The sequence below is a fragment of the Coregonus lavaretus genome, assembly GCF_964263955.1.
Source record: "Coregonus lavaretus genome assembly, chromosome: 11".
Lineage (NCBI taxonomy): Eukaryota > Metazoa > Chordata > Actinopteri > Salmoniformes > Salmonidae > Coregonus > Coregonus lavaretus.
Window position 1 is genome coordinate 44,409,120 of NC_139998.1, and position 25,813 is coordinate 44,434,932.

Genomic DNA, 25,813 nt, shown 5'->3' on the forward strand with positions numbered 1-25,813 from the left:
TAACGATTTACTTGATTACATCCATATTCTCTGTGATTAGTAGGCAAAAGACAAACAAATATGTTTCGTGTAAACAGAAACCAATGGACACACATGAGCATAAAATATGTAATTTTGTGTATTGACTGGATTTTTACATAAATAAACGAATGTAATCAAACATGGTAAAGATACAACATTTCAACAACATAGCCCATGCGCCTTAGTAAATACGTTGTGTGTAAATCAGTATCACTATTAAGTATGGATTTGTTTTTTATTTGATATATTTTGTGGTTTCCAACCGTCCAGTTGGTGGCGGCAATACAACTTTTGGATGTAGTCCGCCATCAAACCCACAGAAGAAGAAGAAGAAATACGTTGTGTGCTGACGCGTCGGCACTACGTGTCCAGGAAGTCATCCAGTCAACATGGCGGCGCAACAAGGAGATGTTGATGAACTCTTCGATGTGAAAAATGCTTATTATATCGGCAGTTATCAACAATGTATAAATGAAGCCCAGAAAGTTAAGGTAATTATCTGATGATAAACCGTTTGTACAATGTGGCTAAGCCTATATCTTTCTCAAGTGTAGCTGTATTACACTGGACTGTATAGCTAACAAATCAACTAGTTAACATCGCTGTTGTAATAGGAATGAACTATCTAACGTTAGATAGCTAACGGTAAAACAACAAAAAAGTCAACTACTTATTTTCCTCTTTGCAGCCATCAACACCTGAGAAGGAGGTTGAGAGAGACATGTTTCTGTACAGAGCCTACGTTGCCCAGGTAACTAAACCATTGCACATAGGAACACTCAGTTTATAGGAGTGTCAATTTTTGTACCACCACCTATCAGGAAGTGCAATTAGCCATCACACCTCATTCTGTCTTGTTTCAGAGGAAGTATGCTGTGGTGATGGATGACATCAAGGCCAGCTCCTCGCCAGAGCTCCAGGCTGTCAAGATGTTCGCTGAGTATCGCTCCAACGAGGGCAAAAGGTCTGAACCCATTAGTGTTCAGGATTGTGATTGTAAACGGTCAGTACACAACTCACCTAAGATGATATGCTCTTTGTTGACTCCTTAGCTGGCATTACAATATTGTTGTTTTTTGTGCAGGGATGCCATTGTGGCTGAACTTGACAAGAAGATGGCCGTGGTGTAACAATATTGCTGTTGTTGCTTCTTGTGCAGGGATGCCATTGTGGCTGAACTTGACAAGAAGATGGCCAAGAGTGTAGATGCGGCCAACACAACCTTCCTGCTCATGGCTGCGTCCATTTACTACCATGAGATGAACTCTGACGCTGCCCTGCGGACCCTGCACCAGGGAGAAAGTCTGGAATGGTAAAGACAATCACAGGATACTATTCACATTTGTAAACCCTGTTTTTATGCGTGATTCAGTACGTTTATGTCCCTCTTTTTCTTTTCAGCATGGCAATGACCATTCAGGTGCTGCTGAGTTTAGAACGTGTTGATTTGGCAAGGTATGTCCGCTCCACACGGCATCTGATTAAATGACTTTTAAGTAAATTGAGCTAAAAGGATTCAGCAAATTGAAGATATGATTCAGTGTTGGTCATATATGGCATTGTTTACTTATTTTGACACCTGTCATTCAAAGGAAAGAGCTGAAGAAAATGCAGGAGCAGGACGAGGATGCCACACTGACCCAACTGTCCACGGCTTGGGTCAACATCGCTGTTGTGAGTGTCAGCCCATAGTGAAGACCAGTGAAAAAAATTAACAGCTGCCAAATGCGGGTAGATTTAGGTATTGGCAGGCAAGAATGTCTATTTCACAAGCCACGTAGGCGGGTGGTGAATTTGCAAGGTGGTCATTCCATTCGCATTTGCGAATAAAAATTGGTTAAAAAGTATGAGCACATGTGCGAGTTGTGGTTTATAGCAGGAAAATGCTGCAGTAGCTGTTTTCAAAATATTTCTGCCATTTTGTTTCATAGCTGCTAATCGCACAAAGAAATACAAATCTATATCCCACCTCGCACAGCAACACTGCCTGACTGGGGAGCTTTGTGCACTGTGCTGATAGATTCATTTTTGGAGGTGCTGTGCAATGGCATAAGTTTGTCTAATTTACTCAAGTCTACAAAGTGAGACTTTGTCCTTGTTGTTTTGTTCACAAGCTTGGTTGTTTTTTAAAGTTAGTTTGAGTCTGCTGTTTCAACTGATAGCGAAGAGATGCCGTCTACTACTAGTGCAATCCTAAATCTCACACACACAGACACACGTGACACGACTCAAGTGGCCCCGTTATCACGGTAACCTCCCGCCCTTAAAGTGGCTGCTGTAAATTGTCTCATCTGACAACATTTTTTATGAAATTTAGCAATATATCACATTACTTCTTACTAAAACATTTTTTGTTTTAGAAAGATTACAAAGCATGGTCATCTGTTTTTTTGTGTTTTTGTATGGCGGGAAAAATATTTTGGCTGGTATAAAAATCTGAGTGGCTGGTAGATTTTTCCATCTACCTGCCACGGTGGCTGGTGGACCAAAAATAAAATGTTAGGCCCTGATGAAGACCCCCTACATACTAGAATATTTCAGTGCAACGGGCCCTATTTGCCCTCCACCTGAAATAAATGGGCTTTTATTGACAGAGCACCACTCTCAATGTAAAAGTAGTCATCACTTTATGATTGAATTCAGCTTTTTGCTCAATCATTAAGAATAAAACTCAATTTCAGTCTTTCATCTGATCAACAGAAGAAAAAAAAACTGGATTTTTGATGACTCTTCCTTTTTTCCTTTTTTCCAGGGAGGAGAGAAGCTGCAGGATGCTTACTACATTTTCCAGGAGATGTCGGATAAGTACTCCCCAACTCTGCTTCTTCTGAATGGCCAGGCTGCCTGCCATATGGCCCACAACAAGTGGGAGGAGGCAGAGGGGGTTCTCCAGGAGGCACTAGACAAGGTCATTACTTACCTCAAATGCACTCTAATATCTTAATCCACTGCAGACATATTTCAGAGATTAATCTGTTGAGATGTGTAAAGGGTTGAATAAATAAAGATGAACACTAACCGATAGTATAATATTATAGGACGTTACAGTGACGAAATTGAATAGTACCATTTGAATTAGTTTAACCAATTAGTGATGTCTGTTGTCTCATCCAACCACAGAGCAATACAAGTTTAATGTCATCATAAGGGAAATACTTGCAACTTTTTCAATTGAACAGTAGGTGGCGGCAAATGCTATATATTTTTTGGTCCCAATGGTCTGCAGTTAATCTGAGATGAGAAAAAATTAATTGGCCAGAGTACAACCAATACCATGTTGGGTTGTCATGGAAGACTGATCCTTGGTTAAGTAATTACACAAAAAGATAATCTGTGGGTGTTTTCCAAACTCTCATAGTCTGTTTTCTCCCTAACAGGACAGCAGCCACCCTGAGACTCTGATCAACCTGATTGTGCTGACCCAGCACTTGGGCAAAGCTCCTGAGGTGAGATTTTGGACCTATATGGGGATTCCTCAGGGTGTATCAGGTTTTGCCACAGATACTGAGAAATGTTTGTCTCAATTTAGTTTTGTTTTTGGTTTGTTTGGCAGACATTATCAAGGCCTTTAAATGGCAAAGGTTTGCCGATATCTTGCACTTTAGTGCCCTTCTTAAACCGCAAGTAATAAACTCAATAACACAATATTCTAGAGATAAAACCTAAAAATATCTGCTCTGTGCCAGATTGAGGTGATAGTGAGTAAATAATCAATAGAATCGTTACTTTCTACAGAATGCTTTCTTCAATGGGGGTCAAAATAATTGCTGATAATTACCCAATCAAGGATAGAACGTGTATAAAGAGTAGACCTTGTTCTAATGATTTATGCTCAATTATCTTTGGTAGTAACTTCCTTAAAGGGATTATCTGGTACTTTTCTATACTTTTTAGTAGTTCAAAAGTGGTCTCCAAAAATTGCATCACATACAGTGCATTCGGAAAGTATTCAGACCCCTTGACTTTATCCACATTTTGTTACGTTACAGCCTTATTCTAAAATGGATTACATAGTTTTTTTCCCTCATCAATCTACACATTTTCTTTTAGCAAAAAATATATATATATACTGAAATATCACATTTACATAAGTATTCAGACCCTTTACTCAGTACTTTGTTGAAGCACCTTTGGCAGTGATTACAGCCTCGAGTCCCTCTTGGGTATGACGCTACAAGCTTGACACTTGTATTTGGGGAGTTTCTCCCATTCATCTCTGCAGATCCTCTCAAGCTCTGTCAGGTTGGATGGGGAGCATCACTGCACAGCTATTTTCAGGTCTCTCCAGAGATGTTCAATGGGGTTCAAGTCCAGGCTCTGGCTAGGCCACTCAAGGACATTCAGAGACTTGTCTCAAAGCCACTCCTGCGTTGTCTTGGCTGTGTGCTTAGGGTCGTTGTCCTATTGGAAGGTGAACCTTCGCCCCAGTCTGTCCTGAGTGCTCTGGAGCAGGTTTTCATTAAGGATCTCTCTGTACTTTGCTCCGTTCATCTTTCCCTCGATCCTGACTAGTCTCACAGTCCCTGCAGCTGAAAAACATCACCACAGCATGATGCTGCCACCACCATGTTTCACCGTAGGGATGGTGCCAGGTTTCCTCCAGACGTGACGCTTGGCATTCAGGCCAAAGAGTTCAATCTTGGTTTCATCTTACCAGAGAATCTTGTTTCTCATGGTCTGAGAGTCCTTAGGTGCCTTTTGGCAAACTCCTGTCTCGGAGCTCTACGGACTTTCCTTCGACCTCATGGCTTGGTTTTTGCTCTGACATGCACTGTCAACTGTGCAACCTTATTTAGACAGGTGTGCCTTTAAAATCATGTCCAATCAATTTAATTTACCACAGGTGGACTCCAATCAAGTTGTAGAAACATCTCAAGGATGATCAATGGAAACAGGATGCACCTTAGCTCAATTTCGAGTCTCATAGCAAAGGTTCTAAATACTGGGCCTCCCGAGTGGCACAGCGGTCTAAGGCACTGCATCGTGGTGCTAGAGGCGTCACTACAGACCCGGGTTCGATCCGGGTCTGTAGTGTTAAGAAGCGCGGGCGGGTGTTAAGAAGTGCGGTTAGGCGGGTCATGTTTCAGAGGACGCATGACTCGACCTTTGCCTCCCGAGCCCGTTGGGGAGTTGCAGCGATGAGACAAGATCGAAATTGGGCAGAAAAGGGGGTAGAAAACAAAATTGTAAAGTTATTTCTGTTTTTATTTTTCATTAATTTGCAAACATGTCATTATGGGGTATTGTGTGTAGATTGATGAGGATAAAAAAAGTTTAATCCATTTTTGAATAAGGCTGTAATGTAACAAAATGTGGAAAAAGGGAAGGGGTGTGAATACTTTCTGAATGCACTGTATGTGCAGATATGTGCACCACGTCATTGCTCTCTCTCTCGCTCTGCTGTGGGTGCATCTTGTGAAAATGTAGGGATAATGGTGCAGCACAGCTTCCAGAAATATAGTTGCTTTCAAACTAGGGATTTCGTGGCTAATTGAGGTAAGACAGTAATTCTGTTAATAGATTATGCATGTATGAACTACACAGTGAGTATGTTTACATGCACACTAATAATTAGATATTAAACTGATTATGGCAGTAGGCCGAGTATGCAATAGTCATGTAAACACCTTACTCTGCTTATCTTAATCGGGGTAAGGTCAAAATGTAAGTAAGCATATGCTGAGTAAAACACATGGTTTTCTGAGCAATCTTTTGAGTTATTAGGACATGTAAACACCTTAATTGGCGTTCCAGCTGTGTGTTTGATTTGCGCATGTACCAGTACCAGCCGAGTGAGCCTCCCTCTTCAGCGCGAGTGAAGTGTGAGTTCGGAAACAACAATGTATGTCTTAGAAGTAGTTTTCACATACAAACTTTATATGTCCGAACTCGGAATCAAATATGCTTCCCAAAAATAACATGTTCGCTGTGGTAGAACGTTTATTTTGATTGGCGATTCTCTGCATTTATCAGAGTGCCGTCAGGTAGCCTGATTTCAGATGTGTTCATGTAAACAGGATTATTAGGGAAATTGTTCTTCTTGCAAAGCATGTAAACGTTTTATTGGAATATTATATTAATCTGACTATCCTCAATAATCACATTATTGTGTGCATGTAACCGTACTCATTGACACATCCAGCCCAAAGCGGAATGTTTAAAAAATACTAAGTAGTCGCTAAAGTTCAGGAGCATGTCTTTAACATCAATCTGTTTGCAGGTAACCAACAGGTATCTCTCTCAACTGAAAGATGCCCATAGAGCTCACCGCTTCCTTAAAGATTACCTGGCCAAGGTATGTTGATTACATTTACCCGTACACAGTTCTGTTACATCTTGAATCAATGCATTCTTCAGCTGTTGGTCAGTCTTTGCTCTCTTGGAACTAAATTAAATTATTTGATTGGTTGCACTGTAGGATATCTAGTCCAATGAGATCATTTAAAAACAGTCCGACTTTGACTCAGACTTCACTACACATAATTACCCAATAAAGAAGTGTAAATAAACATTGAAATGTCAGGTTGTATCACTCAATGGACCAGTTTATTGCAGTGCACAGCAGTTTTACTAGTTTAATATGTTCTACTGTGTGTTAAATGTTTCTTATTTCTTGCCTCAGGAGAATGAATTTGACAGACTGGCGATGCAGTATGCTCCCACTGCGACTGTTTGACACAATGGAGGAATCTGTTTGGACCCCAAAACATTATGAATACTGGATACACAACTGATTGCTCCATATCTATTTTTGTCTATCAATATGGAAAACTCAAAACTGTATGGATTAAAATTGACATGCACAATATTATTACCTTATGTGGTGGACAACAGATTTTCTTTATACTCCGAAGTAGTTGTAGTACATGAAATGTCCCTTTTGATATTGTCTCTTATGTTTAACATTTGCATTTCTCTAATTGTAAAACTGTTTTCTCTAAGCATTCCTCTGAATTGACAATAAATGTTTTATGACCCTGTGTGTGTCAGTGTGAAACGTTCTATTGAAATTCTTGAAATGTGGCCCGATGAGACTTGCTAGAGGTAGACCCATCTTTTCCCCCCTGTCTTGTCCAATTCACAGATTCCCTTTTCTTTTGTCATTTTGCATGTGAAATTATCTATTTTGTAAATGAGTGGGCCATTCAATTAATGTAGAAATTCGTCTGTGCATGTCCAATGTACAGTTTCAACGTGTTTTCTGGAAAAGTCGGCATCGTGTACTTGATGTGCTGCAGTTACATGTTGCACTGTCGCTTTAAATTATTTTAGTTTTTTAAAATCCCAACAGTTGAAGAATATAGCGGGACAATAATTACGTAACGCAAACTGCTTTTTTTACATTCAACTCAAACACTAAACTGACTATCCTACCGATCCTTGACTTCGGCGATGTCATTTACAAAATAGCCTCCAACACAGTGCCATCCGTTTTGTCACCAATGCCCCATATACTACCCACCACTTTGTCGCCAAACCCACTGGCTCCAGGTCATCTATAAATCACTGCTAGGCAAATCCCCGCCTTATTTTAGCTCATTGGTCACCATAGCAACACCCACCCGTAGTATGCGCTCCAGCAGGTATACCTCACTGGTCGTCCCCAAAGCCAACACCTCCTTTGGCCGCCATTCCTTCCAGTTCTCTGCTGCCAATGACTGGAACGAACTGCAAAAATATGTAGCTGGAGACTCATGTCTCCCTCACTAACTTTAAGCATCAGTTGTCAGAGCACCTTACCGATCACTGCACCTGTACACAGCCCATCTGAAATTAGCCCACCCAACTACCTCATCCCCATATTGTTATTTATTTTGCTCATTTGCACCCCAGTATCTCTATTTGCACATAATCTCTTGCACATCTATCATTCCAGTGTTAATACTAAATTGTAATTATTTTGCACTATGTCCTATTCATTGCCTTACCTCCATAACTTGCTACATTTGCACACACTGTATATATATTTTATGTTGTATTTTTGACTTTATTTTTTGTTTACCCCATATGTAACTGTGTTGTTGTTTTTTATCGCACTGCTTTGCTTTATCTTGGCCAGGTCGCAGTTGTAAATGAGAACTTGTTCTCAACTGGCTTACGTGGTTAAATAAAGGTTAAATAAAATAAAAATAATAAATTAAGGTGGCATTCGGAGCGGGTGGTGCACACTATAGTCGTGTCGGTAAAAACGTTTACTATACTTGTATTATTATAACCGGATAGGTGTCAAGTGCCATATGGAATTATGGTCTACATTGATTGCCATTAAAACAGCGCGCATTTCTCTGTCACTTGTCAAGACTCAGAGAGCATAGACACAGCCAGGACACGACGTTGACCATCAAGCAGTGGCATTGCACAGGAAGCCGAACATTGAGGATATATTCTAGACTTTTGTCGGCGTTACTGTTTTTTTGTTGTTGTATTAGAATGGTTTCAGGTCCACTGGTTTGGTGTCTGGTAGGAATAGGTTATTCTAGTTAATGAAATGACGGCGAGATGTTATATACAGCGAATAACGGAGATGAGACGATACAGAATGTAACGTTAGGCTCACAAGAATCACGTGATACCTCGACTGTACCGCTCTCTATGGCACATTAGGTAGCCAGATAATAATACTTGCAGGTTTTTTTTCTTCTTGTACAGCTATATCTAATCTCAGAAAGATTCAGCTAGCTAGCTAGTTTGGTAGCTGTTGTAAATGCTGGTCTATCCGGTAGTGTGCATTTCATTTAGCTAACCTTAGACGGCTGACAAGCTAGCTAAAATGAGGTAGTATGCGTAAAATAATTCCCAAAATTCTAACCAATGTTTACTGGATCATAGAATACATGTAATATTACAATATAGATAGCTAATTACGTTGGCTATTAAATACATCCAGCCGACTATTACCCTTGTTTGTTGTGGGCCTATATTCCAATCTGCATTAATTGTCACCTATGCGAAATGGGCCCATGTCTTAATTTAGAAAACAAAGAATTAGGCTACTTGAGAGGTTAAGCTGATTACAGTTTTTCCGCGTTTTTAAGTTAGCTAGCTGGCTAGCTAGTTTGGAAGCGTAGGAGCTTCCCGGGCTGCCTCGTGTAAGGAGAAAACACGCTCTGTGTTCCTAAACCAGGTTCAGTTTTCTAAATCGCCGTTTTCCGTGCCGCCACAATGGACAGTCACACCGGGGATGACATGAGTGTAGGGGAGGTCGAACCCATGCCTGGCTATGCGGATCTCATAACGAGAGTATCTACAGTGATGCCCAGTGCCTTGAGAGGCTGTAGCGCTTGCGGTCTAGAGCTCTCCAAAAGGACGCTCCTGGATAACGCTTATATTACCTGGACCGAAATCGGCCTTTTCTTCATCTGCGCCGTTATGTGGACGCAGATACGACGGGGACTAACAGAATGTCTGTTCCAGGTAGATACAGGCGCATTCTCACCTTCCCCTCAGTTTTGCATACTATACCTTAACATTTACACATTTCCCCACAAATACATACGTTCCCTATTTTCTTCAAGGACCATGATCCTTATTCTCGTTCCCTAATTATAGGGGCCTTCTATCAGAGTTCGGCCTTCATGGCTCACTATAAGGATGTTATTAATGTCACCTGTTTCATGTACCTTGCAGTATTAGTGGAATAAGAATAATTGTATTTCAATAATGATTAATCACATTTAATTTGTGAAGCCCACCACAGGATATGAAACACTCGTCCTTTTCTCTCTGGTATAAAAACATAAATTATTCTCTTGCTGAATTCAACAATTGTTACTGGGGCTTGTCCTCTTGACAAGTTCATCATGATGCCCATCAAATTGAAGCATATTAGGAAGACCTTCATTCTGAGGAAGGCTATGCATAATGCCTATATACTATACTCAGATACCTTGAGTCTCTGTGTGTGTCATGTGGCCAAGATGAAGTTCAGATACCAGGTTTAAGGTAACTGATTCAGTCAGACTACAGAAACCCTTCACCCCAGCTAATGAGGCTGCTATTGAAAAATAACTCCCAGGTTACAAAGACCAGAGCAGAGATGTGGAAAGCAAGCTTGGCAGAGGGGATTAGGGACCCATACATGGAAACCACAGACCTCCCTAATCACTGGTGATTGACTTAAGACCACAGACTGATGAGGAAATCAATGCATGTGAGATCTAGTCTACTACAATATTGTCTCGCGAACTGCTGTCACAGCACTAACACACGCGGGCTGTGTCTTAATTCCATTCTTTTACTTTTAGATTTGTGTGTATTGTTGTGAATTGTTAGATATTACTGCACTGTTGGAGCTAGAAACACAAGCATTTCTCAACACCCACAATAACATCAGCTAAATATGTGTATGCATAACATTTGATTTGATTAGATTTTTGGTTTGATGGCATGTGCTCAAACTATCTTGAAAGGTAAGGAATCCTCAACAAAGCAATATTCAGCAATTCTAGGTTATTTAGTCATTTCTTTGTTATTACACTGTATCGCCGAATGGTGTACTATTACATCTAGATGTTAGTCATTTAGCAGATGCTTTTATCCAGAGCGACTAGGGTTAAGTGCCTTGCTCAAGGACAGATTTTTACCTAGTCAGCTCGATGATTCGATCCAGCGACCTTTCGGTTACTGGCCCAGTGCTCTTAAACGCTAGGCTACCTGCTGCCCGAGTAAAGCAATATTCAGCAATTCTAGGTTGTTTTGTCATTTCTTTTAGAATAGTAGTAGCATCTATTTAATTGTTCTCTTACACACATTCGGTCAGTCAATCAATTTATTACATTACTGTTTGCATATCTTGGCCTATAAATGAATGAGCACATTAATAATCCTCCCAGTTTTGGGCTCTATGACAGGAAGTGTACTCTCTCAAGGCTCTGCTTAGAGATACACAGACTTGGACTCTTCCGCCCTGTTGGGGTTGACTGGGAGGGCCCTAACGTCTAGTCCTCACAGCTCATTATACAGACATTTGGCTGGGTAGGGGAGGAGTTAGGGTATGTGGTGCTATACACTGAGTGTACCACAGGAGGTTTGTGGCACCTTAATTGGGGAGAACGGGCTTGTGGTAATGACTGGAGTGGAAAGAGTGGAATGGTATCAAATACATCAAACACATGGTTTCCAGGTATTTTATGTCATTCCATTTGCTCCGTTCCGGCCATTATTATGAGCCGTTCTCCCCTCAGCAGCCTCTTGTGGAGTGTACAAAACATTAGGAACTCTTTCCATGACATAGACTGACCAGGTGAATCGTGGTGAAAGCTATGATCCTATATTGATGTCACCTGTTAAATCCACTTCAATCAGTGTAGATGGAGAGAGGTTAAAGAAGGATATTTAGGCCTTGAGACAATTGAGACATGGGTTATGTATGTGTGCCATTCAGAGGGTGAATGGGCAAGACAAAATATTTAAGTGCCTTTGAACAGGGTATGGTAGTAGGTGCCAGGCGCACCAGTTTGAGTGTGTCAAGAACTGCAACGCTGCTGGGTTTTTCACGCTCAACAGTTTCCCTTGTGTATCTAGAATGGTCTTGACACAACTGTGGGAAACATTGGAGTCAACATGGGCCAGCATCCCTCTGGAAAGTTTTGGACATTTTGTAGAGTCCATGCCCAGATAAATCGAGGCTGTTCTGAGGGGAAAAGGGGTGCATCTCAATATTAGGAGGTGTTCCTAATGTTTTGTACACTCAGTGTAGACGGGTTGTCTGACAACGTCATGGAAATGATGCACGCGTGTGGCTGGAAGCCGTGCGTTGTTGCTGTGTGTTGTTGCATCATTGTAAATAAGAATTTGTTCATCATTTGCTTGCCTGGATAAATAAAGGTTTTAAAAAAAAATGGTGATTCTGAACGATCAGATAGCTAGCAACAATGACAAGAATCTGCCACGTGGGGAATCGGAGGTGGCTCGTTTCAGCTAGTTTAATCTTGTTCTTGATGCAATGTCTTGATTTGAAGTGTTTTGACTGATTTCATGTCAATGCTAATATGGCAAAAAAAATCGCTAGCTAGCTAACCAACAACTATAACGATGTATTTGATAGACAACAAGTGCTCATTGTGCAAATGTATTTATGTTTTCAATAAACATTTGGAGACAAAATATAGTTACATGTTGTCAACAATCCAAGCCAACCGCATCTGTTTTGCCCATAGTTGCACACTTACAGGTTTTGTTGGCCCAGATATGGTCAGAGAATTCAGGGAATGGGCTGTTTTTCCTCTTAGTCACCATTACCATGGACGGGAAATGGCTTGAGGATTGCTATGGGGGTATTTCTCCAATTACGTGTTTTTGTGTGTATTGCGTAAAATGCACCAAACAATGATTGAGAAGTGTGTTCAGTGTCAGGTAAACCATGTTAAACAAAATTAGCATCCAGTGATGCATTGAGGCTAACCTGCCGCCTTAGCTAGCTTTTATCTGAGAGGAATGGGTCACCGTGGACTTCAATATATCAGAACAACTACAGCCTCTCGTAGAATTAAGGAACGCCATTAATAAAACATAAGGCATCCGATTAAAGCTCCTGGGTGCTCCTGCTCCACTACTCCTTAAATATTTTAAGCTGTCAGCGAACAATTCCCACAACCTCTGTCTCCGTGGCAGCATGGGCTTATAAAGGAGCATCTGAGATGGAGGAGGAGTAGAGAGAGAGACAGTGTTACAGCGATAGGACCCACAGTGAACCCACTGACTGACTGACTCTCATGCAGTTACAGTAGTCTCTCTCTACCCCTACAACCCCCCCGACCACGCAGGAAAAACTCTGGGCACTAGTGAGATATAGCCTATAACTAGAACACAAACTCCTATCCCTGAAAATGTGATATTGAGTCTGACATTGTGGCTCATGTCTTCACATAAGATGGCCTCTGACTTTACTGTGAAAAAATCCTTCTAAGGACTTTCTATTTAGAGGATAGAGCACACTGTTGAGCTCTGATGTGCAGAAGGCTCAGAGCTGCTTCAGGCTTTTTAGTTACTGATATTATTACACCGTCTTAACTCGGTCACTGCAGTGCACCGAGGGCAGAGGTGTCGCCTAAGAAGACTTGGGCTCAGACAATATACTGTAGGGCCTAAAAGGCTCTCTCTATCAGTGTTTGCCACGTGTAAAGCATGGGGATGCTGTTTATGGTTGACAGTACTACCAAGTGTAAGTGTAATCGTAATTTGAATGCCATACTACTTGCCTATACGACCAGGAATGGGCAGTAGGTCAAGTGTGAATGAACCTGGGGCCTGTAGGGTCAGATCATCTTCTAATTGAGCTATGTATTTTAATTGTTTTACTTTTATTTATTCAAGGGAACCCATTTGAGACCAGGACCTCATTTACAATGGTGCCATGAGGACAACAATACAATACATTCAAAATTATAAATACAATTTTTATAAACTACAAATTACAGAATCAACACTACAGTTTCAAACACCACAAATACAATTCAAATCAATCTAAACAGTTGCAATTCTCATTAAATGCATTCAACAATAAAGTCCTAAACTGCCCTAGAGGCACCAGAGAGTCAAGATGAGTTGGAGGCTATTCCAAAAATGGGGGGCACTAAAACTGAATGCGGATTTACCTAGTTCGGTACGTACTAGTGGAACCTCAAGAGTTAACCATACCTGTGAACGGATTGGGTGTCTCTCTTTTTTTGTTCTTTTTTTTTTTACAGTGAAGTGAAGTGAGGTAGGTCAGAAGCTTGTGTAGTAGAGCTTTGTGATGACGACATGCAAGAGATCTGTCATTCATTCATTGCTATGATCATTGATCTCCTGAAGAAGCTTGGATGAGAGTCAGACCTAGGCGGGGATGCCGCCGGAGGAGTAATGGCGGCTGGTAGAGCTTTTTTAGTTGACGCGAAATGGCGGCAAATTCAAGATACAATAACCATTTGAACAGTTTGCTACTACAGCGGATGAAGGAGTGTGGAGATGTGGAAATAGACTGCGAGGAAGAAGGAAAGGAGCTGAGTGTAGAGGGAAGTGGTGTGGTGAGGAAGATCGGCGTCAAGTACAAATAGAAAAAAACATACTCCGGTAGCTCAGAACCTGACAAGAGTGAGGAGTAATTACCTGCGGTGGCAGGTGTGGTGAAGACCTCCGAGTTCGTGCCTCATCCCGATGATGACAAAGATGATTCTGGCCCAGTGGGAGTGAGATTTTTGGAGAGAATGGATCCTTGCCTTGGTGATCCATATGTGATGTCAGGTTGGTGGAGAAGAGGTTGGGGACTGTTGAGTCTGTGAAAGTAAGTCAAAGTGGACTCGTGATGATTTTTTACGTTTCTTTCGTCCAGAGGGAGCGGGAGCTCCACACCACGTGCCTATGTACAAGAACTGTGAGTTACTTTGCTCTCCGGAGCAGGGCGCCGCTGAAAGGACTGATAAATGGTGTGGTGTTAACTGTTGAGGATGGTCAACTGAAATGGAAGATTCCCGGTATCTGTGAAGCCCACCGTTTGGTGCGATGCAGACCCAGTGGAGAGCGTGGTGAAACAGAAGACACTGTCTGTCCAGTTGAGTTTTGATGCAGAGTCTTTACCCAACAAAGTCAAGTTAGGATGTGTCAGTTATCCGTGAGAGCTTTTGTCCCAAACCCGTTACGGTGTTTTAGGTGCCAAGCTTATGGTCATGTTGCAGCAGTGTGTAGGAGGGAGATTCCTAGATGTGAGAAGTGTGCAGGAGGGCATGAGACAAAGGATTCTGTAGTATCGGTGGAAAAAGTTGTGTGTGTTAACTGTAGGGGGTACCTATGGTGATGGAGATCAGAAGTGTCCGGTGAGAGGAAGGCAGGTTGAGGTTGCCAGGATCAGAGTAGTGCAGGTGTCGTATGCAGAGGCAGTGAAGAGAGTAGTAGAGGAAGATGGGTCCAGGGCGAGGGATCCTAAGAGGATCCCTGTGAGTAGGCTGAGGCCAATAGAGAGTGATAGGAATAACATGCTTCAGTAAGGTTGGTTTCTTAGCGTTCAGAGCCATGGTTGCCAATGAGGTAACATGACTGAACAAAGTGTAAACAAATGGTTAATGACGCACAAGTAGTTTTAGAACGGCCCACAACATAGAATGTCAGGATAGAACGGCTGACTCTGGTAAGACAAGGGGTGGCGGTCTGTGTATATTTGTAAACAACAGCTGGTGCATAAATTCTAATACTAAGGAAGTCTCAAGGTTTTGCTCGCCAGAGGTAGAGTATCTCATGATAAGCTGTAGACCACACTATTTACCAAGATAGTTTTCATCTATATTTTTCGTAGCTGTCTATCTACCACCACAAACCGATGCTGGCACTAAGATTGCACTCAATGAGCTGTATAAGGCCATAAGTAAACAGGAAAACGCTCATCCAGAGGCAGCGCTCCTAGTGGCTTTAATGCAGGGAAACTTAAATCCGTTCTACCTAATTTCTACCAGCATGTTAAATGTGCAACCAGAGGAAAAAAAACTCTAGACCACCTTTACTCCACACACAGAGACACATACAAAGCTCTCCATTTGGCAGATCTGACCATAACTCTATCCTCCTGATTCCTGCTTATAAGCAAAAACTAAAGCAGGAAGCACCAGTGACTCGTTTAATAAAAAAGTGGTCAGATGACGCAGATGCTAAGCTACAGGACTGTTTTGCTAGCACAGACTGGAATATGTTCTGGGATTCTTCCGAAAGCATTGTGGAGTACACCACATCAGCCACTGGCTTCATCAATAAGTGCATCGATGACGTCGTCCCCACAGTGACCGTACGTACCCCAACCAGAAGCCATGGATTACAGGCAACATCCGCACTGAGCTAAAGGGTAGAGCTGCCACTTTCAAGGAGCGGGACTCTAACCCGGACGCTTATAAGAAATCCCGCTATGCCCTCTGACAAACCATCAAACAGGCAAAGAGTCAATACAGGACTAAGATCACCGGCTCTGACGCTCGTCGGATGTGGCAGGGCTTGAAAACTATTACAGACTACAAAGGGAAGCACAGCCGCGAGCTGCCCAGTGACACAAGCCTACCAGACGAGCTAAATCACTTCTATGCTCGCTTCAAGGCAATCAACACTGAACCATGCATGAGAGCATCAGCTGTTCTGGAAGACTATGTGATCACGCTCTCCGTAGCCAATGTGAGTAAGACTTTTAAGCAGGTCAACATTCACAAGGCCGCAGGGCCAGATAGATTACCAGGACGTGTACTCTGAGCATGCGCTGACCAACTGGCAAGTGTCTTCACTGACATTTTTAACATGTCCCTGACTGAGTCTGTAATATCAACATGTTTCAAGCAGACCACCATAGTCCCTGTGCCCAAGGACACTAATATAACCTGCCTAAATGACTACCGACCCATAGCACTCACGTCTGTAGCAATGAAGTGCTTTGAAAGGCTGGTCATGGCTCACATCAACACCATTATCCAGGAAACCCTAGACCCACTCCAATTTGCATACCGCCCCAACAGAGCCACAGATGATGCAATCTCTATTGCACTCCACACTGCCCTTTCCCACCTGGACAAGAGGAACACCTACGTGAGAATGCTATTCATTGACTACAGCTCAGCATTCAACACCATAGTGCCCTTAAAGCTCATCACTAAGCTAAGGACCCTGGGACTAAACACCTCCCTCTGCAACTGGATCCTGGACTTCCTGACTGGCCGCCCCCAGGTGGTAAGGGTAGGTAACAACACATCTGCCACGCTGATCCTCAACACGGGGGCCCCTCAGGGGTGCGTGCTCAGTCCCCTCCTGTACTCCCTGTTCACCCACGACTGCATGGCCAGGCACGACTCCAACACCATCATTAAGTTTGCCGACGACACAACAGTGGTAGGCCTGATCACCGACAAGCCTATAGGGAGGAGGTCATTGACCTGGCCGTGTGGTGCCAGGATAACAACCTCTCCCTCAACGTGATCAAGACAAAGGAGATTATTGTGGACTACATAAAAAAAAAGAGGACTGAGCACGCCCCCATTCTCATCGACAGGGCTGTAGTGGAACAGGTTGAGAGCTTCAAGTTCCTTGGTGTCCACATCACCAACAAACTATCATGGTCCAAAAACACCAAGACAGTCGTGAAGAGGGCACGACAAAGCCTATTCCCCCTCAGGAGACTGAAAAGATTTGTCATGGGTCCTCAGATCCTCAAAAAGTTATACAGCTGCACCATCGTGAGCATCCTGACTGGTTGCATCACCGCCTGGTATGGCAACTGCTCGGCCTCCGACCACAAGGCACTACAGAGGGTTGTGCATACGGCCCAGTACATCACTGGGGCCAAGCTTCCTGCCATCCAGGACCTCTATACCAGGCGGTGTCAGAAGAAGGCCCTAAAGACTCCAGCCACCCTAGTCATAGACTGTTCTCTCTGCTACCGCACGGCAAGCGGTACCGGAGCGCCAAGTCTAGGTCCAAAAGGCTTCTCAACAGCTTCTACCCCCAAGCTATAAGACTCCTGAACAGCTAATCATGGCTATTTGCACTGATTTGATTTGAACATAGTTTATGTAAATGTAAAATGCGGTCAAGGCGATCCGCTATAGGAAGATAAAAATGTTTCACCAGTAATATGGGTCAGATCTTTTGACCTGGTTGTGCTAGAAGCAAGCCGTTTTCACTGTAGTAATGGTAGGGGAGGCAGAAGAACGCATGATCCCGGCAGCTAGAGAGTCCTCAATGTACAGTTGGGAAAAAAGTATTTAGTCAGCCACCAATTGTGCAAGTTCTCCCACTTAAAAAGATGAGAGAGGCCTGTAATTTTCATCATAGGTACACGTCAACTATGACAGACAAAATGAGGAAAACAAATCCAGAAAATCACATTGTAGGATTTTTAATGAATTTATTTGCAAATTATGGTGGAAAATAAGTATTTGGTCAATAACAAAAGTTTCTCAATACTTTGTTATATACCCTTTGTTGGCAATGACACAGGTCAAACGTTTTCTGTAAGTCTTCACAAGGTTTTCACACACTGTTGCTGGTATTTTGGCCCATTCCTCCATGCAGATCTCCTCTAGAGCTGTGATGTTTTGGGGCTGTCGCTGGGCAACACGGACTTTCAACTCCCTCCAAAGATTTTCTATGGGGTTGAGATCTGGAGACTGGCTAGGCCACTCCAGGACCTTGAAATGCTTCTTACGAAGCCACTCCTTCGTTGCCCGGGCGGTGTGTTTGGGATCATTGTCATGCTGAAAGACCCAGCCACGTTTCATCTTCAATGCCCTTGCTGATGGAAGGAGGTTTTCACTCAAAATCTCACGATACATGGCCCCATTCATTCTTTCCTTTACACGGATCAGTCGTCCTGGTCCCTTTGCAGAAAAACAGCCCCAAAGCATGATGTTTCCACCCCCATGCTTCACAGTAGGTATGGTGTTCTTTGGATGCAACTCAGCATTCTTTGTCCTCCAAACACGACGAGATGAGTTTTTACCAAAAAGTTCTATTTTGGTTTCATCTGACCATATGACATTCTCCCAATCCTCTTCTGGATCATCCAAATGCACTCTAGTAAACTTCAGACGGGCCTGGACATGTACTGGCTTAAGCAGGGGGACACGTCTGGCACTGCAGGATTTGAGTCCCTGGCGGCGTAGTGTGTTACTGATGGTAGGCTTTGTTACTTTGGTCCCAGCTCTCTGCAGGTCATTCACTAGGTCCCCCCGTGTGGTTCTGGGATTTTTGCTCACCGTTCTTGTGATCATTTTGACCCCACGGGGTGAGATCTTGCGTGGAGCCCCAGATCGAGGGAGATTATCAGTGGTCTTGTATGTCTTCCATTTCCTAATAATTGCTCCCACAGTTGGTTTCTTCAAACCAAGCTGCTTACCTATTGCAGATTCAGTCTTCCCAGCCTGGTGCAGGTCTACAATTTTGTTTCTGGTGTCCTTTGACAGCTCTTTGGTCTTGGCCATAGTGGAGTTTGGAGTGTGACTGTTTGAGGTTGTGGACAGGTGTCTTTTATACTGATAACAAGTTCAAACAGGTGCCATTAATACAGGTAACGAGTGGAGGACAGAGGAGCCTCTTAAAGAAGAAGTTACAGGTCTGTGAGAGCCAGAAATCTTGCTTGTTCGTAGGTGACCAAATACTTATTTTCCACCATAATTTGCAAATAATATTTTCCACCATAATCCACCATAATTTTTTTCCCCCACTGTATACCTCCATGGTCTTGGTCTCTGGGCCAGACAGGGAATAAAGCCGCCCCTGAGGTGGTGTGGTGCCTTGGAGGAGGTCAATAGCGCAATCGTAGGGTCGATGCGGAGGAAGGGATGGGGCGCGAGCCTTGTTGAAAACCTCCCGGAGGTCCTGGTATTCCGCGGGAACGGCGGAGAGATCTGAAGCTTTTCCCAAGCCCGCAGAAGGACGTCCCAGGCTGTGCCGCCTTAAGGGAATGTGCATTGCAGAACGGGCTCCAACCCAGGATAGAACCAGTAGCCCAGTCGATCAGGTGGTTGTGCCTCTGGAGCCATGAAAATCCCAAAACCACAGGTGTATGAGGAGATTCAATTAGTAGAAACTGTATGGACTCACTGTGATTACCCGACACTCGCAGGTTAATGGGAACCGTACTGTGAGTGACCCTGCCAATGGAGCGTCCGTCCAACGCTCTGGCGTCCATGGGAATGGAGAGGAGTTGAGTAGAGATACCCAGCTCAGATACCAGGGTAGCATCCATTAAGCTCTCGTCAGCCCCAGAGTCAATGAGCACCCGGAGAGATTTAGACCGGTCACCCCACAGCAGGATAGCGTGGAGAGGATTACGAGTAATGGGAGTTTGGAGACTCCCTGTATGGCCCACCAGCATACCCGTACCTACTGATGAGCCTGGTCTTTTACTGGACAGGTGGATATGTAATGTCCTGTAGTACCACAATACAGACAACTGTTGGAGCTCAGCCTGCGTAAATGTTCACTAGGAGACAATCTAGCCCTTCCCAGTTGCATGGGCTCAGGAGGAGACTAGTCGCCAGCCCCCGATGATCCCCGAGGGGGCTCAGGTGATTTCGGATTCTCTCAGGAATGCAGGTGTAGGGGACTTCCGGGGTTCTTCGGAGGCGAGGGAGAAACCGAGGACGAGCGAGTGTGGCTGAAAACAGACCTCCTATAATAATAATAATAATAATATGCCATTTAGCAGACGCTTTTATCCAAAGCGACTTACAGTCATGTGTGCATACATTTTTACGTATGGGTGGTCCCGGGGATCGAACCCACTACCCTGGCGTTACAAGCGCCATGCTCTACCAATTGAGCTACAGAGGACGTAGGCACCCATCAATGCTTATAGTCAAGGCTATGAGGGTGTCGAGGTCCCTGGGTTACTCCTGGGCTGCGAGTTCGTCTTTGATTTCCTCCGATAATCCATGAAGGAAGGTGTTGAACAGGGACTAAGACTAAGGCAAACGGCGGATTGTTGATCCCACACCGCCGTAGCCCAGGCGAGCGCCCTTCCAGACATCAGCGTTATAAGATACACTATCTTCGAGTCATCCGAAGGAAACGAAGAGGGCTGTAGCTCAAAGATGAGGGAGCACTGGGAGAGAAACACCCGGCAGGTTCCAGGATCTCCAGCATAGCGCTCCAGAGGAGGTAAGCGGGGTTCTCGGGAAGCCGGGGTAGGCTGGGGAGAAGCATCGCTAGTAGCGAGGTTACTGAGCGCCCGGGAGGTTTCCGTTGTGGCTTGCTCCAGTAATGAGTTGAACATACAGTGCATTCGGAAAGTATTCAGACCCCTTTACTTTTTCCACATTTTGTTACGTTACAGCTTTATTCTAAAATTGATTAAATCGTTTTTTTCCCCTCATCAATCTACACACAATACCCCATAATGACAAAGTAAAAACAGGTTTTTAGAAATGTTCCACATTTATTAGAAATAAAAAACGGAACACATTTACATAAGTATTCAGACCCTTTACTCAGTACTTTGTTGCAGCTCATTTGGCAGCAATTACAGCCTTGAGTCTTCTGCGTTGTCTTGGCTGTGTGCTTAGGGTTGTTGTCCTGTTGGAAGGTGAACCTTCGCCCCAGTCTGAGGTCCTGAGCGCTCTGGAGCAGGTTTTCATCAAGGATCTCTCTGTATTTTGCTCCATTCATCTTTCTCTCGATCCTGTCTAGTCTCCCAGTCCCTGCCGCTGAAAAACATTGATGTGTATTTTTAATGGATTATCAGATAAAACTGAGTTAATCATGAACATATAGTTAACATTCTTTGTGGCTAACTGAATTGGGTCATTTCACTGTGTGTGTGGGTAAAAGAGGGAATCTGACCTAGGGTCAGATTGCTCGCTTTTACTTAAATCCATGGCTGTCCTATCTTATCAGGGACTGAAACTAGCCTGTGGTCTTTTGTCTCTCTCCTCACACAAAGTGATAAAGAGCGGCTCCAGGGTTGAACAGAGTTTAAACTAAACATGAGTGTTTTTGCAAGATAAGGGATTGATTGAGTGTATTACTATTGATTCTGAACTGAATGAAAGTCGAATGTAGCCGCCACCATAGACAAAGGGAGTGGGCGGAGCAATAAAAGAGCAGGAAACTGAAGAGGGGACTAAATAAGATGGAGGGAGAGGAGAAGAGGGTGTGCCACTCTGCAGACCGGCATCGGCTTTGTTGAAACTCTAATACAGTCATATCTTGATGCAACAAAAACTCTGTAAGAACTGATTGTTAATAAAGTATAGTGGTTATTTTCCACAACAACATCCCCACAGCATGATGCTGCCACCACCATGCTTCACCGTAGGGATGGTGCCAGGTTTCCTCCAGACGTGACGCTTGGCCTTCAGGCCAAAGAGTTCAATCTTGGTTTCATCAGACCAGAGAATCTTGTTTCTCAATGTCTGAGAGTCCTTTAGGTGCCTTTTGGCAAACTCCAAGCGGGCTGTCATGTGCCTTTTACTGAGGAGTGGCTTCCGTCTGGCCACTACCGTAAAGGCCTGATTGGTGGAGTGCTGCAGAGATGGTTGTCCTTCTGGAAGGTTCTCCTATCTCCACAGAGGAACTCTGGAGCTCTGTCAGAGTGACCATCAGGTTCATGGTCACCTCCCTGACCAAGGCCCTCTCCCCCGATTGCTCAGTTTGGCTGGGTGGCCAGCTCTAGGACGAGTCTTGGTGGTTCCAAACTTCTTCCATTTAAGAATGCTGGACCCCACTGTGTTTTTGGGGACCTTCAATGCTGCAGAAATGTTTTGGTACCCTGAACAATCCAGGGCTATATAGGGGTGGTGATGAGATGATGAGGTGCAGGTGCGCTGGAGGTGATTAGGGTGTGTTGGGTTTCCATTCCGGTGTTGCTGAGGTGGTGCGCTCAGACCGGTGGCTCAGTAGACCGGCGAATCAGAGCGCCGGAGGGGAGCAATGGGAGGAGACGTAACACATATGCAACCAAATCCTGTTAACAGGTAACTATAGAAGGGAGCTGTATTAGTATAGTAAAACTATTTTTGTCTTAATTGAAAGTCCCAACAGCCCTGAATTGAAGAGATGATCCTTACATGCCCTCATACAAAGCATGTTTAAGTGTTGCTATATAACTGGCTTTAACCAAATAGCATATGAAGAAGCAGCTCCAAAACCTCTTTAGACAACACAAATCATTACCAAAGCAGACAGGCAGTCCTTTATAATGATTCACTAACCAACTCCTATAAATCACTTGTTTGCCTCCTGTCTTTCCCCTGGCAAGCTGGAATGCACAGCCTTGACCACAACAGCGTTTTTTCCCTCTCTCTTCTCTTCACATGGCAACCCCTTGGTACGTAGACAAAAACACATTGTGGCTGTTCAACTTGGCAGAGCTCTGTAACCCCAACAACAAGGCTACTCTATGACAATACGATTGAGAGGGCAAAGGAAATGTGAGCTCATTGTCTCCTCAGGACACTGTAGCTCTGCAGAGGCCAGAGTCTGAGAGAGTTGTGGTGGGAGTGAACCTTCATTAGTAGTAGGCTAGAATGTATATCAAGCCTGTTTACAAGGAGTTCCCCACTTTTCATGGTTTTCAAAGGTAGGACCGTAGTTTAATACCTTTCAGTGTTTTTATAACAGGATTTAGGCCTACATAGAAGTCTCTCGTTAGGAAGTTGAAGGGCTGGTGTACATCCACACATTTAGAATCATAGGAAAATAGCAATTTTTTCTGTAATTGCCATCCAGTGCTGTTGTTTGTGTCATTCTCCTCCATCTCTCGCTCCGCTGTCAGACCAGCCTCAGCCAGAACCTGTCGGTTAGCATAGCAACAGGCTAGTTAGCCCCACATGAGCTACACATCTGGCAGCTATTAGAGTGGCTGTTTTATAACGACAGCCTAGGTGTTACTCTTTTAGCCCAAGCACAAGGGCAGCTGAGCAGACGCTACCAGGTTTGTTTGAGCTGAACCCACTGTCTCCCCCCTCCCCCCCACCTCCACCTCCTCGTCATCGCTAAGCCTACTCCAAGATTTATCCAGGGGATGCTAGTCTATAACAACTCATCCTTGTAGTGTAATGTGGTCTAAGCGTCGCTAATAGAATCAACACTAATCAGCGAGCCTCTCCTTTAGTTCCTACTATATGACCGCCCGGCTCGGCCCGGCAGGCAGCGACATGGTTATTACAGTGACCTCATAAAGGGGACCCCAGGCTCTGTCGTAGCTGGCCGTGACCGGGAGACCCATGGGGCGGCGCACAATTGGCCCAGCGTCGTCCAGGGTAGGGGAGGGAATGGCCGGCAGGGATGTAGCTCAGTTGGTAGAGCATGGCGTTTGCAACGCCAGGGTTGTGGGTTCAATTCCCACGGGGGGCCAGTATGAAAAATGTATGCACTCACTAACTGTAAGTCGCTCTGGATAAGAGTGTCTGCTAAATGACTAAAATGTAAATGTAAATAAACCACAGGCTCCTGGCTTTATGTACAACCCCTCTTAGTGTTGCCAATTTCATGCCTGTTGAATTATGAATAACACCCATATGCCTACATACACACGGGGAGAACGGAACAGCTTGTGAATAATAAATAACAAATATCAGTATTTTCCTACTAGCACTGACTACTTTATTGAGGGAAAATGTACTTGCTACAACTGTGACATCGAAATCTTGGGACTATAAGGTTCTATCTGACATTTTGTTCAAAAATGATTTAGTCACATATAATTGATCTTTAGATGGTTCGTCATATGTTTATGAAGATTTTGAAAAAGTACATTTTAAGCAAATAAAATTGACCTTGAAAGTTCTATCTGCATAAACCCATTTGAACTTGGCGCTATAAGGTTCTATCTGCAATCCAATCCCAAGCCTGAACAAATACAGATGGACCAATCAGAAAACGTCTTTGCCATCTCACTCTAAGGATGGTCTAGGCTACTCTAGCCGGCAATAATTGCACACAAGCAAAAAAACAACACTGTCAGAAAGTAAATTATGTTGTCACATCGTCCTTCAGTGATGACAGTAATTCGTCTGATGATCATAATAAATTTCTTAATGTATTTGATGATGTGTTGTGACAATCTTGGTAAAATAGTGTTGTTCTATCATTTATGTATTCAAATAGCTAATTTTTTCTTAAAAACAGAACATGTCTAATTCAGAAGTGTCAGATGGCTGAACCCAGATTTACATTTCAGAGCCATAAGGTTCTATCTGCGATTGCACCCTCCAAAAAAAACGGATTTACAAATGTCTCAGGATTCTGATACTCTCCATTTTAGGTACATTTTAAGGTAAGGACCTAATGGGTTATGAAAGAAGAATTCACTACAAAACAGTTCTGAGATCTGGGATGTGAAAACTTGCTTTGCGCAGACTGTCCCATGGTCACGATTAATGCACTAATTGTAAGTCACTCTAGATAAAAACGTCTGCTAAATGACTAAAATGTAAATGTTGAGTGAATAATTGAGGAACAGTGCACTCTTAGAAAAAAAGGTACTATCTAGAACCGATAAGGGTTCTTTGGCTGCCCCATAGGAGAACCCTTTTTGGTTCCAGGTAGAACCCTTTTGGGTTCCATGTAGAACCCTTTCCACAGACGGGTTCTACTTGGAACCCAAAAGAGTTCTACCTTGAACCAAAAAGGGTTCTACCTGGAACCAAAAAGGGTTCTCCTATGGGGTGTCCTCCTATGGGGATAAGAGCGTTTAGCAGATGCTGTTATCCAGACAGCCAAAGAACCCTTTTGGAATCCTTTTTTCTAAGAGTGTGGTTTCTTTTTGTCTTGCTGCTAAGTAGCAGGAGATGACAAACCGCTTTCTCTCTGTCACTCCCTGGCAGTTAACCTTTGAACTGGGCTCATGACACCAGCGCTTCTTGCTCGGGGCTGTACAGCGTTCACCTATTACAGGACTGACTGAGCTGGTGGGAACGACGAGACTCTGAGAACTACAGCAGCAGAAGACATCAACAGCTATAAGATAGCCTAGCTAGCATCTCAGTGTTACTGTGTTGTAGAGCATCCCTTAAATGGTAGGTCATATGACCACAGATCACAAGCTGGCTGTAAACAAAAGAAAATGTCGTCAACATTAGAAATGGTCATGAATAAAGCCGTTATGTGACTGAAAAAGTCAGAGCCTGGGGGTTAAGGGCGGTCAGTTGACAATATGAAGTACATACACTATCCTCCATAAACAAGGACAAATATAGGCCCAGTAGATGGCCCTAATAGGGCTAGCTGTTATCTAATTTCAGTGTAAGAAACCAAATGTACCTCTTGAATGCCCTTCCATTGAAAATATACAGTGGGAGAAACATTTCCCATGAAAAGAGGACATTATAAAAAACAACAGTGATGA

The 25,813-nt window shown here is 43.6% G+C and overlaps 2 protein-coding genes across 3 annotated transcripts in view; both read left to right on the top strand.

Annotated features, from left to right (window-relative positions):
- Window positions 1-351: 351 nt before the first annotated feature.
- LOC311137337 (coatomer subunit epsilon-like) lies at window positions 352-7,001 on the top strand. 2 transcript variants are annotated; one of them, XM_084171781.1, is made up of 10 exons: window positions 352-512; window positions 710-772; window positions 885-1,024; window positions 1,181-1,333; window positions 1,423-1,476; window positions 1,614-1,695; window positions 2,774-2,929; window positions 3,399-3,467; window positions 6,242-6,316; window positions 6,644-7,001. In XM_084171781.1, exons 1-10 carry the CDS (start codon window positions 411-413, stop codon window positions 6,695-6,697), a joined length of 948 nt encoding a protein of 315 aa, XP_084027907.1. In that variant the 5' UTR covers window positions 352-410; the 3' UTR covers window positions 6,698-7,001. The 2 variants fall into 2 exon arrangements, with proteins under 2 accessions (XP_084027907.1, XP_084027908.1); XM_084171782.1 differs by having other exon boundaries at window positions 387-512; window positions 885-985.
- Window positions 7,002-9,101: 2,100 nt separating this feature from the next.
- LOC311137336 (ceramide synthase 1-like) overlaps window positions 9,102-25,813 on the top strand; it is a 72,558-nt gene continuing 55,846 nt past the window's right edge. The window contains exon 1 of the mRNA XM_084171780.1: window positions 9,102-9,435. Coding sequence (XP_084027906.1) covers window positions 9,184-9,435 — 252 coding nt within the window. The 5' untranslated portion in view covers window positions 9,102-9,183. The remainder of the gene's footprint in view (window positions 9,436-25,813) is intronic.

Coding starts and splice junctions, on each gene's coding strand:
- LOC311137337 (XM_084171781.1), top strand. CDS start 411: ATGGCGGCGCAACAAGGAGATGTTGATGAACTCTTCGATGTGAAAAAT. Junction 773..884: donor ACAGAGCCTACGTTGCCCAG/GTAACTAAACCA, acceptor GTCTTGTTTCAG/AGGAAGTATGCTGTGGTGAT. Junction 3,468..6,241: donor ACTTGGGCAAAGCTCCTGAG/GTGAGATTTTGG, acceptor ATCTGTTTGCAG/GTAACCAACAGGTATCTCTC.